We start from the raw sequence: 15,281 nt of genomic DNA on the forward strand, positions 1-15,281 counted from the left end.
GAGACCTTATACCTTATCTTGTGCTATTAATGCATTATTTAATTAGTTGATTTTAATAGTTTTGAAGTGGATAAAACAATCTTTATTCAAATGGCTGGGTTTTCACATTTTTGACTAGCAATTTTTTTTAAAGTTATATAACTCAAAAAAAAAAAAGAAAGAAAGAAAGAAAGAAAACGATTTAGAAGGAAAAAACCATACAAGGTGAGAAGGGCAATGATAAATAAATGATTCTAGGGCTAAACTAAAAACACTTTAGATTTGGTACTGCCCTAAACTAGTGATTATATTTCAAATAAGTCAAATTCTCTGGTTATCTCTATTTTCCCATTTGTATCAGATTACACCTTTTGAGGTCTAAAATTCTTTATTGTAGAGCAAATAAACTTTGTATTTGTAGCAAATTTATCTACTTTGATATTTACTGTCATAAATTAATTATGATATTGGTTAGTTTCCTGATATGAATTATATCTGAATTCATTCATGTATCTGAATTCTTCTTAATGAAGCTCCAAATGAAATAGTATCCAGTTAAAAATTACTAAATTTTGGCTTGGTTTTATTTGATTCATATCTTAGTAGTTTTCCTTTAAGTTGGAACAAAAAAATGCCCATCTATTCAGAGTCCTTATGTGTATCTAAAAACAATATAACTCATGAAAATTTTCAGTGTTTACAAAACAAAGAAAATTGTCAACAGAATCCGTGGTGGTAGACTTACTAGAAAAAAAAATTACAATCTATAATTCATGAAGATTGGCTTAAAACAAACTATCCCTGCCAACAGAAAATCTGACAATTATTCTGTTGTCTAATTTGGCTCAGTCTAAGTTGACCTTGTTTATTCATCTCAGTCTTTTAATTCTTCTTATCTTGGCATAAGAGGAGAACATATGGCATATGTCTAGGAAGTCCATTTCTGCATCTTAAACTGAAATAAATGTAGAATATACTGAGCATCTCCAATGTGTTCAGCTCTTACGGTAGCTTATATATATAAGATAGAACTGGTTAAGTTCATATTATCTGTAGTCATTAGACATTTTGTTTGCTGCCTATAAAACTAGAAACTAAGTAGAGACATCTTTTTCTAAGCCTTAGTATATAGCTAACACTGGCCAATTTTAAATATATTTCACAAGAAGACAGACAATCTTAAGCTCTTTTAAAACATAAAAATTAAAGGGTATCAGCAATTTGACAATCTAAATATGTTTACAGGTTTTCACTAAAACTCTCTCGACGTTTAATGAATCTCTAAGTTTAAGAAAGCTGATCAAGATAATGTGAGAAAGATAACAGGAACTGAAGAACAAAAAGAATATTTCCATTTTCTCTCCAGCTTAATCTGGCCTCCAGTGAACTTTCTTATTTCACCAAGACAGATCATATCCTGAGTCATAAAACAAATCTTGAATTTAAAAGAACATACCAAGTATGTTCTCTAACTATAATGGAATTATACTAGGAATTAATAACAAAGATATACAGAAAAATCTACAAAAATTTAGAAATTAAAAAACACACTTCTATTAATCCATAGGTCAAAAATACAGTCTCAGGAAAATCAGAACATATTATAAATTGAAAAATAAATTATAATATATCAACATTTGTGGGATGCAGCTTAAATAGTGCTGAGTAGAGATTTTATTCCACTGAACGCTTACAAAGAAAAAAAGAAATGTCTCAGTGAAGAGTCTAAGCTCCTACCTTGAGAAACTAGAAGAAAAAACATAAAAATAAACTCAAATCACACAAAAGAAAAGAATAAAAGAGCATACATCACTGAAATTGAAAACAGAAAAACAAGGAAATCAATGAAATCAAAAGCTTAAAAGTTGTTTGAAAAGATCAATTTTGATAAAACTCTAGTCAGACTGACAAAGAAAAAAGACAGGATTTCAATGTCAGGAATGAAAGAGGATATTAAAATGTTAAATAGATAATTATTTTATTATTGTGAACTACTCTATGCATACAAATATGACAACATAGTTGGAATGGACTATTTGAAAACCACAAGCTATGAAGCTTGCTAAAAATGAAACAGATAATCTGAATACTCCTGTAAATATTCAAAAAACTGAATTTATAGTTGAAAAGCAAAACTCCAAAAAGGACATATCCAGGTCCAGATAGTCTCACTAGTAAACTTGACCAAACATTTAGAGGAAAATAAAATACCATCAATGGTGCTCAATCTTTATCACAAAATAAGGATCAAAAAGCATGTCCCATCTCATTTTCTAAAGCTCCCATTATCCAGAGTACAAAATATACAAACAAACAAATAGAAAACCACTAAGACCAGTGGTATAATTTATGGTAAACTTAGACCAGTATCCCTCATAAATATAGAAGCAAAAATCCTCAACAAAAGCTTAAGAAATATAATTCAGTCATATATTTTTTAAAATAATACAACACAATCAAGTGCAGTTTATCTTGGGAATGCAAGGCTCATTCAATACTGAAAAATCAATCAATAAAATCGACTATATTGACAGTTTAAAGAAAAAAAATTAGTTGATCAAATCAACTGATGTAAAAGAGTATTTGACCAGATTTTATACCCATTTAGGATTTTTTTTAACTCAGAAAACTAGGAATAACAAGAAGCTTCCTCAATCTACACAGAGAAGCTATGGAGAAAAAAAAAAAAGCTACAGCTAAATTGGTAGAGAAAGACTGTTTTCCTCCTAAGACTGAGAACATAGCTGGGCATACAGCAAAGATGTCCAGTCTCACCATGCTTATATAACACTGTGCTGAAAGTCTTAGCTAGTGTAATACAACAAAAAAGAAAAAAAGAAAAGAAAAGAAAAAGAAAGAAAAAACATACAGCTTCGAAAAGTAAAGCCATCTTCCCTTTTTGTAGGCAACATAGAAAATCTCAAGGATATCTGCAAAAAAAAACTACGACTAATAAGTAAGTTTAGCAAGGTCACAGAATATACAACCAACACATAAAAGTCAATTGTATTTCTATATACTAGTAATGTACATTTGGAAGTCAGAGTTTTTAAATTTACAATAGCTCCAAAATAAATGACATTACTCAGGTATAAAACTAACAAAATGTATACAGAATCTATGCCAATGACTATAAATACTGTTTAAAGTCATCAAAGATCTAAATAAATGGATATACACACTAGGTTTATGGATTTGAAAACACAATAAAGATGTCGTTGTCTTCTGACTGATCTAAAGATGTAACACAATTCTAATCAAAAAGCCCATAAAGTTTTTTTTTGTAGACACAGACAAGCTGAATATAAAATTTATACAGAAAGACAAATAAACTAGAAAAAAATCATTTTAAAGGTGAAGTAATGTTGAAGGAATCATGCAAGATCTTAAGTTTTTCTAAAGCAGGAGTCAGCAAACATTTTCTAAGGGCCAATTAGTAAGTGTTTTAGGTTTTGAAGGTCATACAGTCCCCTGCCACAGCTACTGAAGTCTGAAATTGTAGTGAGACAGCAGCCACTGACAATATGTAAATGAATGGGTGCAGGTGTGTTCCAATAAAACTGTATTTATAAAACTAGGCCTGGACTGGATGTGGCCATAGACTGTAGTTTGCCATTTCCTGCTCTCAAGCTAAACTAATAAAGAAATTATGGTATTAGCAAAAGGACAGATACACAGATTAATGAAACAGAACTCAAAAGTAGACCCATATAAATATGCCCAACTGATTTTTAACAAAAGTATGAAGGCAATTCAGTGAACAAAGGACACTCTTCAACAAATGATAAAACAACTGGACATCTATGTGTAAGAATCATTAGCCCCAAACCAAACCTCACACTTTACTCAACTCGAAATGGATCATATATCTAAATATAAAATGTAAAACTATAAAGCATTTAGAAGAAAACATATGAGGAAATCTTCATGATCTGGGATTAGTCAAAGAATTCTCAGATCTGACACTGAAAGCACAATCCATAATTTTAAGAAATTAATAAGCTAGATTTCACCAACTTTTGCTCTTCAAAGGTCACTCTTAAGAGTATGAAAAAACAAGCTACATGCTACGAGAAAATATGTGCAAATCACATAACAGATGTTGAATTTATATCCAGAATATATTTTTTAAACTGTCAGAACAACCCAATTAAAATGGGCAGAACACTTGAACAGATACTTTAATAAGGTGATATACAGATGGCAAATAAGCACATGGAAAAATATTCAACATCATTAATCATGAGGAAAATGCAAAATTAAAACCATGATGAGATATCCCTGCACACTTATTAGAGTATCTGTAATAAAAACATACAGACAATACTAAGCACTGTGATGCAAAGTAACTCAATATCTCATTCATTGCTGGTGAGAATACAGAAATGGAAGAGCCATCCTGGGAAACAGTTTAGCAGTTTCCTATAAAGAAAAAATATATTTAGCATGAGCCGGCAATCCTATTCTTGAGTATTTACCCTAGTGAAATGAAAACTTATGTCACACAAAAACCTATAGATGAATGTTGATAACCATGGTACTTCTAATTGACAAAATCTGAGAAAACAAATATCCTTCAACAGGTGAATAAACAAACTGATACATCTATAAAACGGAATACAGCTTAGCAATAAAAAGTAACAAACTATTGATAAATGTAGCATCTGGATGAATTCAGGAGCAATATACTGAGTGACAGAAGCTAGCAACAGAAGTTTATATGTATGATTCCAATTATACAACATTTTTGAAGTCAAAACTATAGTTATGGTGAGAAATAACTGCCAGGAGTTACTGTTAGGGGAGGGTGTGATTATAAAGTATGAAGCAATTTTTTTGGCATGACAAAACTATTTTGTATTGTTTGTGGTGTGGTAATAGTAACATGAATCCATATAGCTGTTAAAATTCATAAACTCTACATCTTTAAGAGTCCATTTTAATGTATAATAATCTAAGTAATCAAATTTTTAAAATAAAAAATTAATCATAATTTTAAAGAGTTACCTAAAACCTAAGACTTTAAACCTTAAAATATAATCTCAGCTTTGTTAAAAAAAAAATACATAATAGTAAGTATAGGAGCTAACTATCCCGATAACTCTGGATATATGGATTATGTTAATGTTCTTTTTCTGTGTTTTTTTTAGTTTTTCTACACTAGTAATAGATTACTCTTTAAATTAGGAAATTAAAGTTTATTTAATAAAAAACATCTACATTCATTCTAATTTTGAAATACCCTAAGCATCACATTTAGAGTTCAGAGCATCACATTTTTTCCATGATTACTTTTTTGAAAATTGCATATGTGAAATATTTTATTTGTATATTAAAGCTGAATTTAATTGTCTTTTAAAATGTCCTGTAAAATATCTGATGGTGAGAAAGTTAAAGACAGTTTTCAACATTTTTACATTATGGAATTTAAGTGATTATATTGTTCAAAAGTTCCAAGGAAATTTGTTTTCCCAAGGAAATTTTTTAAATCATATTTTAAAGCCTCGTAAGTTTGAACGTATTCAGTACTTAAAATCTGTAACATATTTAACCCTATAATTTTCCTTTTCACCCTTTTTCCAATTAAAAAAACCTATACATAACAGACAAGTATCTGACAGATGGAATGAACCTGAAAAAGGCAACTCTGCTGGATCTTTGATGGCTAAGACCTATAATGAAGAAGGTAATGTTATGCAAGGTATACAAAATATTCAAAGTATAAAGGAAAAACAATGTTACAGCCAGCAAGAGCTTGCAGTAAATGCATAAAAATAAGAAAATCTTGGGCATTTCCAGATGATGTGTTTTAAGACTGTTCTTGACAGGTGTAATGTAAAACACCAAGTCATCTGATTATAATAAAGGCTTACTTTTAATAAGCATACAAATAATTTGGGGATTTTGTTTAAATGTTGATTCTCATTCAGTAGATCTGGGGTGGAACCCGTGATTCTAAACTTCTAACAAGCTCTCAAGTGATGTATACGGTACTAGCTTAGAGATTATACACAATAGGAAGCCAAGCTGTGAAGGTCATTGAGAAAAATGGCTGATTCTTGCCCAATTGAGTAACAAAGACATAAACATAGTAAGTACTACAACATAAGGCAGCCATGTGATATATCCCTAAAAGTTGTACCCAATAGAAAGCAAGATGAGGTAACAGCATTCACCTCCAGCCAAAATGTTCAGTGAGATTTCACAATGCAGAAGAAACTGCATACAGAATTATGGAAATAGAAAGCACAGATAATAGATTACTGCATGTGAAGTTACAAAAAAATTAATATTTGAATGTTCTCATTATGTCCCCTTTTCACTGTCCCCTAAATATGAATCTAAGCTTGACCTACTCATTTTCTTACCTTTCTCTCTGAGAATGGGCCAATTCTGCTGAACTAAGATTCTGAAACACAAAATTTGGAAGAAAGGAAGATACAGAGGACAAGAGAGGCATGTGGAGTTAAGAGGCTTGAAGTGAAGTTTTACTTCTGGAGATCCCAGGGAAGAAAACACATGAGAGCAACTTTAGCATCTGAAGGATGTGGATAAAATAGAAAAAGAATTTTTATGTATTGTATAGTGTCAGGGATACAACAGTTACTTTTTTTTTTTTCATAAACTGAACCCTATCAACTCTATGTCACAAAGCATATATAACATATGGCCCCAACTCTAGCCTAATATAATGTCACTCTAATTCTTCAGTTGTTCTTGCCTATGAAATCAAAATTTCCATGGAATGATTCTCATAAAGGATGAGGAGTTGAATAAGCAATTTAAAGTGATTCTTTTGGCATTAATAGTTTAAAGATACATGATCCCCAGTAGAAAAATATGCTACTTTTGTCTCTAAGTTTGTTCTCCCTTGAATTTGAAGAAAAATGATTCATAGTTTTCAACAAGGCCAGCAATAAAGTTGAACTTAAAAGTTGATGGTTACTAGCAACATGGCAGAATAGGAGGTCCCCCCAACCCTCATTTCCTGCACAGACACACTGATTTGGCAACTATCCATGAACAAGTGACACTGTACGAGCTTCAAAGTCCATGAAGAAGTTGCAACATCCCAGTAGAGCCCAAAACCAAGAAAAGACAGTTTAAGAAGTCACAACCACACCCTGGCAGCAGATCTGCTGAATATGGATCTGATGGCAACCCTATACCCTTGTGGACCTGGCTCCTGCCCCACTAAACTGTGGTCACACCACAAGTCTTGTCCACCTGCAGACCCAGCAGAAACCACACCTACCTATGACCCCTATTATAGGCCTGCTGACTGCACACATAATTTAAGACTTGCTCAACTGTGATCCTGGAGGCAGTCTCATCCACTCAGAGACCCAGGAGGAGACATGACAATCTGCATCCCAAGTAACAGGCCTGCCAACTGTGAATACAGAAGTGGCCCCATCCACCTGGGGACCCAGCATGAGGTACTCCTGCTGGTGCCCCCAGTAACAGGCTAGCCAACCATGGACCTGACTATGGACCTGGAAGCAGCCTCATGATCTGGCGCAGGCCCTCCCTAACTGCAGTCTGGAGGCAGGCCTGTCTGTCTGGGGACCTGGCAAGAGTAGGTCCTTACTTGCCGAAAACAGTCTGAAAAAAACAGAAGGGGTTCCTTCTCCTTCAGATGCATGGACATCAATACAAGGCTGTTAAGTATCACAAAGAATCAGGCAAAGATGACACCACCAAAGGAAACTAACATAGTTCCAGTAACCAACCCTAAAGAAATGGAGATCCATGAATGGACTGACAAAGTATTTTTTAAAATCATCATAAACAAGCTCAGTGAGCTAAAAGAGAACACAGACAACTGAAGACAATCAGGAAAACAACACACGAACAAAATGAGAAGTTCAATAGAGAAATAGAATTTTTTTTAAAGAAAACTAGAGCTGAAGAACACAATAACTGAAAAATGGAGTACCTTCAACAGCAGAATCAATAAAGCAGAAGAAATAATCAGCAAGCTTGAAGACAAGTCATTTGAAATTATCCACTGAGAGGAATAACAACAACAAAAAGAATGAAAAACTGAAGAAAGTCTACGGGGCTTATGGGATACCAATGAGGAACCAATTTATACATTTTGGGAGTCCCACATGGAGGAGGAGGGGAGGCGGAGGAGAGAGAGGGAGAGAAGAGTCAAAATGTATGTAAAGAAATAATGGTTGAAACATCTGAAATCTAGAAAGGGAAAGGGACCTCCAGATTTGTAAAGCCCCCAAGTGCCCAAATAGGTTGAAATCTGCATAAAACACATTACAATTAAATTGTCTAAAGTCAAATGCAGAGAGAATTTTCACAAATGAGAGAAAAGTGACTTGTCACATACAAGGGAGCATGCAAGGAATAGCAGATAGACTACTGGTGGATTTCTCAACAGAAACCTTTTAGGTCAGAAGTGAGTGGGATGATGCACTCAAAGCTCTAAAGGAAAAACCTTCCAAATAAGCATACTGGCAAAATTGTCCTTTAAGGAAGAAGAAGAGAGAAAGATTTTCTCAAACAAAAGCTGAGGGAGTTTATCCTACTTGATCTGCCTTACAAGAAGTGCTAAAGGCAGTTCAAATTAAAACCAAAAAAATGCTAAACAATAACATAAAGTATAAATCACTGCTAAAGGAAATATTAAGATAAACAATACTGACATACTGTAATGGTGGCACATAAATCGTTTTAAACACTAGTATATAAAATAAAGACAAAAGTTGTAAGAATAACTATAACCATTGAATGTGTTAACAGAAACAATATAGAAAGAAGCAAAGTCTAGTATCAGTTCATAAAGTGTGTGTGAGGGAAGAAGTAAAGTGTATACTTTGTGTATGGAACTGAAGTTAAGCTGTTATTAGCTTAAACAGACTGCTATAACTCTAAAATACTTGATGCAAGCCCAATGGTAACTAAAAGAAAAAGCATAAAAGGTACAGCAAAGATAAAAAAGAAAGCATACAACTACAGGAAAAATCTATAAAGAAACAGCAGAACTGAACAACAGTATACACCAAATAAAAACTAAAGACATAAACAGAACATTCCACCAAACAGCATCAGAATACTCATTCTTCTCATCACCAGGATGAATCACATGCTAGGTTACAAAGCAAGTCATAACAAATTTATGAAAACTGGAATCATTCCAAGTATCTTTTCTAATAACAAGAGAATGAAACTAGAAATGAATACTAGAAAGAAAATGGGAAAATTAACCAATAATGAACTTTAAAAAATTTACTCTTAACTACTGGCTCAAAGAAGAAATCAAAATTAAATTAGAAAATATCTTGAGACAAATGAAAATGAAAACATACCAAAACTTATAGGAGACAGCATAAATAGTACCAGGAGGAAAGCTTACAAGCATAAACTTTTTTATTTAAAAAAATATTACAGTGAACAACATAGCTTTACACTTCAAGGAACTAGAAAAGAACAAACTAATCCCAAAGTTGGCAGAAGGAAGGAATAAGCAAGATTATCGTAGAAATAAGCTAAATAGAAAATAGAAAAACTATTTTTAAAAATCAGTGGAACTAAGAACTGGTTTTTGGAAAAGATAAAGTCAACAATCCTTTAGCTAGACTAAGAAATAAAGAGGAAAGACACAGATAAATAAAATCAGAAATAAAGGTGAAGACATTGCAACTGATTCCACAAAAATAAAAATTGATCATAATGATATACTATAAACAAAAACTAGAAGAAATGGCAAAATTCTTAGGAACCAATAACCTACCAAGAATGAATCAAGAAGAGACAGCCTGAGGAGATCAGTGAAAAATAAGGAAATTGAAAGAGTAATCAAAAACCTTCCAACAAAGAAAAGCACAGGACCAGATGTATTCAAAGATGAATTCCAGCGAATATTTAAAGAAGAATTGATACCAACCCTCCTCAAACTTTTCCAAAAAATTGAAGAGGGAAAACTTTAAAACTTACTCTATGAGGCCAATATCACCCTGTTACCAAAGCCAGACAAAGGCACAAGAAAAGAAAACTACAGGCCAATATCCCTGATGAACACTGATGCAAAAATCCTCAACAAAACAGCAGCAAATGGAATTCAACAGCACATTAAAAGAATCATACACTTGGCCAAGTAGGACTTAACCTAAAATGCAAGGATAGTTTAACACATGAAAAATCACAGAATGTAATATAACATTAAAAGCATAGGCAACCAAAGTAAAAATAGGTAAGTGGGATTAGAGCAAATTAAAAAGCTTCTGTTCAGCAAATGAAATCACCAACAAAATGAAAAGGCAACCTATGGATTGAGAGAAAATATTTGCAGACCATGTATCAGATATGGAGTTAACATCCAAAATATATAAAGAACTCATACAACTCAAAAGGAAAAAAAAAAACAATTCAATTAAAAATGGGCAGAGGACCTGAGTAGACATTTTTACAAGGAAGACATACAAATGGCCAACACGTACTTGAAAAAGTGCTCAAAATCATAAATCACCAGGAAAATCAAACCCACAAAACCACAATGAGATATCACCTCATATCTGTTAGGCTGGCCAGTATCAAAAATACAAAGAACAACAAGCATTGTGAGGATGGAACAAAAGGGAACAGTACCTGTGTTATAATCTTAAAATGTTGCTAAGAGGATAGATCTTATGTTAAGTGCTCTTACACAAAGGAAAAAAAGGAAAAAAATGAGGGGTGTAAATGGGAGGAAACTACTGGAAGTGATGGATAAGTTTATGGCAATAATAGTGATGATGGTTTCCTAGGTGTATACTTATCTCCAAACACATTAAGCTGTATATATTTAACATTATAGCTTTTTGTATCACTGTGGTTAATACAGTTTCCTTCATAGTATTTAAAAAATGTAATTGATGAACTTGAGTTATTTTGAAACAACCAATATTTGGTTGCTGAATTTTGGCATTGTGACAGTGACAGTGACAGTGGCAGTCATTGTATAGGGCTAGTAGATCATGGCTTTACATCCTTTAAGCCTACTGATGCTAAGGTGTAAAAGAAGAGTGGAAGATAAGGTCTGAAAGGTAGGTTATGGGTCAGATTGTGGCTAGGCTCTGGTGTAAAGCTTAAGATTTTATATTTATTTCAATATGTAGTTACATGGCTTTTAAGGTTATAGGCAGGGCAGTAATATTAGCAAAAGCATAAAATAAGAATATTAATCTAATGGCCTCATCCCAAGTTGAAATGAGAAATAACAGAAGGAAAAACTAAATAGCAACCTTATCATAATAATTCAGAGGTAAAGTAAGCCTGGGCAAAAATACTGATAGGAACAAAAAAGGATAATTTTTGAGACTGATGAAAAATTTAATAAGACTTGGTAAATTCTTTCATCCAGCATTCAACAAATGCTTATTGAATAACTCTTACATACCAGAAACCATCTTATACAGTGAAAACAGAGGTAAAAGACATAATCCTCGTCTATAAAGAGTTTGTAATTGAGAACTATGATAGAATGCTTTGATACATTCTCCACACTGACATTAAAGTGACCTTAAACTATTTAGACCTTTTATAATCTATCCACGCCATCTCTAGCCAACCTTATTTTCTACTATTACATATTTCTAACTACTTCTACTTACTCATCACCTAAAAATATTAATACCTAGATGATCCTTTCTACCCAATTCTTCTAAAATGTTAACTTTGAAAATGATTAATCATTTCCTACTGACAAATTCTAATAATTTTTTCCAGAGCTCTTCCACATAACTGTTGGTAGCATTCTATATTACTGAATACTCCTTCCTTGAAATTACTTTACTTTTGCCTTCTTTGCACTCTAGCAATTGAATCCTCTTTTTCCCCTAAATAGGTCTCAACTCTAATAACTGATTTAGAAATAGTATTCAGATAAGTTAAAAAGATTTTTTTAAACAACCAGTTCTAATATAAGTGGCTACATAACATATCAGGGCCTCCCTTTGTCTCTTACTGTGAACTGTTACACTTACATACCAAATGGTTAATGAATAGGAGGTGTATTAGGAAGGGTTCTCCAGAGAAACAGAAACAATAGGGGTGTGTGTGTGCATGCGCGCGCACTATAAGGAATTGTCTCATGTGATTATGGAGGCTGACAAATTCTAACATCTACAATCTGCACGCTGGCTCAAAACCCAGGAAGAGCTAATGCTTCAGTACAAATCAAATGGCAGGTCAAAAACAGGCAAGGCAGGAGTTCCCTCCTATTCAGGGGAGGACCAGACTTTTGTTCTATTCAAACTTTCAATTCATTGGATGAATCCCACCCATATTAGGGAGGATAATCTTCTTTACTCAGCCTATCAATTTAAATGTCAAACTCATCCAAAAACATTTTCATAGAAACACCCAGAATGTTTGACCAAATATGTGGGTACCCTGTGGCTCAGACTGACAAAGAAATAATTATCATATGGGTCCTGCTCAACCAGGTTTATTTACACAGTACAAAATCATTATAAAGATGATATTTCCTAACACAAAATAAGAATAGGCAGGAATTCTATATAGAGGAGGCTGATAAGGAAGCTATACAAACTAAATCAATACACAGAAAAGCAAAAATGAACAAATAAAAACCTAAAAACTGACCAAATTGGCTAAGTTGAGAACTGTGCTGAAATGTGTAAGGTGAAAGAAAAAGTGGGAGTAGCCCAAGAAAGGGAAAAGAGAAAAGACAAAAACTTTTCATGGTTCTTCCTTTCTGTCTCTATAGAAATCATACATGAATCATATTATCTGAAGAGAAGGAAAAGTTTTTTAAAATCTTCAATCCAGAACAAAACTAAAAGCAAAAAATAACGTGAAATTTAAAAGTTAATGTCCAAAGAGGCTCTGGTTCAAGGCAGCAATTAGGAAAATCTTCAACTCACCTCATCCCACAGATACACAGAATATATAGCTACATATGCAACAGTTTTCTCTGGAAGCAACCCAGAAACTAGCTGAGTGACTCCTATACATAAAACAAAGAGAAAAAAACCACATTGAAATGGGTAAGAGAGACTGAAACACAGTCTTGCAACAAACTCCACACTCACTACATGGCAACCCACAATTGGAACTCTGAACTCCAAGCTTTTCCCTGAAAGGGAGAGGGTTTGAACCCTACATCTGCTTTCCTAACTTTTAAGAGCCCCCAAACATCTAGCTTTGAAAGTCAGTGGAGCTTGCATCCACAAGACCCACATAGCTGTGACAAACAAGAAAGCAGTTCTTAAAAGTGCTCACAGACTCACCCAGTTACACCCAGGGCCCAGGGCAGAGGCTTCAACTGAAAAATCACCCAATCCTTTCCGTGAAAGAAGCCGATTTACTTGTCTTAAATCTTCAGCCTGAGGAGCAGGCATCTAATTTAATACATATCTAGATGCCTACTGAAATACTTTACAAAAATATAAGCTAATGCTCTCCCTCTGCCTTCCTCCAGGTCACTGGTATCTACCGAAAAAACAACTGTGCACTCACTTGTCTGGCATCTCAGTTTTTGTAGCTGCCAACCAGGGGACGTCTTGATCACCTGGCTCTGGTGGCCAACAGTGCTTACACATTCTCAGATCCGACAGGACTATAATAAATGGAGAACGAGTTCTTAACTGGCTATCCCCAGGGCACAGTGAAGAGGCAGCAGACTGAATCGCCCAATATTTCTGTGAAAGAAACATATTAGCTTATCTTCATAATTATGGCCTGAGGGAATGGCTTCTATTCTAATTAGACACACATCTAAGGGCCAACTATAATCCTCTCCAGGGATCTCAGAGGACAGGTGCTAGCTTAGCATTCTCCCTCTGCCTCACTCCAGGTCGCCAGTGTCTCCAAGAAAGGAGCCTGTGTACACGTCTGGCACCCTGACTTTATGTCTGGCACCCAGAGGACACATCCCTTAATAGCCTGGCTCTGGTGGCCAGTGGGACTTGTGTTCACAGGTTCAATGGGACAGTAGCAAACAAAGAAACAGTTCTTAACTAGCTATCACTCCAGGGCTCAGTGCAGAAGGAGCTGACAGAAATGCCCATCTCCCAGTCTTCCCCTGAAGGGGATACGTTTGCATACTTGAAAAGCTGCTGCCTGAGGGTCTGGCTTCCAATCAGCATGAATCTAAGTGTTGACTGACATTCTCCCCTTTGGGACACTGACAGGCCTTGGCACACCCTCAAATACTGGGAGCCACTCAGAATAAAGTAGGCTGCTTGGACAATCACAAAGGTTTGAAAGACAACCAACAGCTAGGGAAGGGTTGAATGACAAGGATCATTTCTACAAAAGGCCACTTCTTCATGACTAGGAGAGAGAAACCAACACGTAGAGTCAAGGAAAATGCATAGAAACCAACACGTAGAGTCAAGGAAAATGAAGAAACAAAGAAAAATGTTTCAAACAAAACAACACGGTAAAAGTAAAAACAAGACCTTAATGAAACACAAATGTTATTTATCTGATAAAGACTTCAAAATGGCAATCATGAAGATGATCACTGATCTTGGGAGAAAAATACATGAACTAAGTGAGAACTTCAACAAAGAGACAGAAAATGGAAATGTTAGCTATTTCGATTGTGGTAGTGATTTCACTGGTGTATACATCTACCAACATTGATCAGATTGTACACCTGAAATACGTGTAATTTACTATACAGGAACCATACCACAGTAAAGGTGTTTTTTTAAAAAGAGACAGAAAATATGAGAAAGTGCCAAATACAAATCACAGAGCTGATGATCTCAATAACAGCACTGAAAAATACAATAGAGGGATTCAACAGCACACTAGATAAAGTGGAAGAAAGGATCAGTGAATGGAAGACAAGGCAGTGGAACTCATCCAATCAGAGCAGCAAAAAGAAAAAAAGAAAAGAGTGAAGACAGCTTGAGGGACTTACGGGAAAACAAGCGGACCAATATTCACATTATAGTGATCCCAGGTTGAGAAGAGAGGGAGAAAGGGACAGACCTTAGTTGAAGAAATAATTACAAAAAACTTCCCTCACCTGGGAAGGAAATAGGCTTACAGATCCAGGAAGCCCAGAGTTCCAAAAAGATGAACCTGAAGAGATCCACACCAAGACACATTACAGTTAAATTCTAAAATGTTAAAGACAAGGAGAAAAATCTTAAAAGCAGCAAGAGGAAAACAACGTGTTACATACAAGGGAACCCCCATTAGACTATCAGCAAACTTTTCACCAGAAACTTTGCAAGCCAGAAGGGAGTGGCATGATTTATTCAAAGTGCTGGGGGTGGGGTAGCAACTACTAACCAAGAATACTCTCCCTGGTAAAGTTGTCCTTC

At 34.5% G+C, this 15,281-nt stretch overlaps 1 protein-coding gene across 2 annotated transcripts in view; it reads left to right on the forward strand.

Moving 5' to 3' along the window:
• Positions 1–15,281, forward strand: part of WDPCP (WD repeat containing planar cell polarity effector) — a 288,075-nt gene that overhangs the window by 243,588 nt on the left and 29,206 nt on the right. The window contains exon 16 of one of the 2 annotated variants that reach the window (XM_072937648.1): positions 5,586–5,665. The exons of the other annotated variant lie outside the window; for it this stretch is intronic. Coding sequence (XP_072793749.1) covers positions 5,586–5,665 — 80 coding nt within the window. The remainder of the gene's footprint in view (positions 1–5,585; positions 5,666–15,281) is intronic. 2 annotated transcript variants of the gene reach the window in all.

Source organism: Vicugna pacos, chromosome 15, assembly GCF_048564905.1.
Source record: "Vicugna pacos chromosome 15, VicPac4, whole genome shotgun sequence".
In the NCBI taxonomy this organism is placed as follows: domain Eukaryota; kingdom Metazoa; phylum Chordata; class Mammalia; order Artiodactyla; family Camelidae; genus Vicugna; species Vicugna pacos.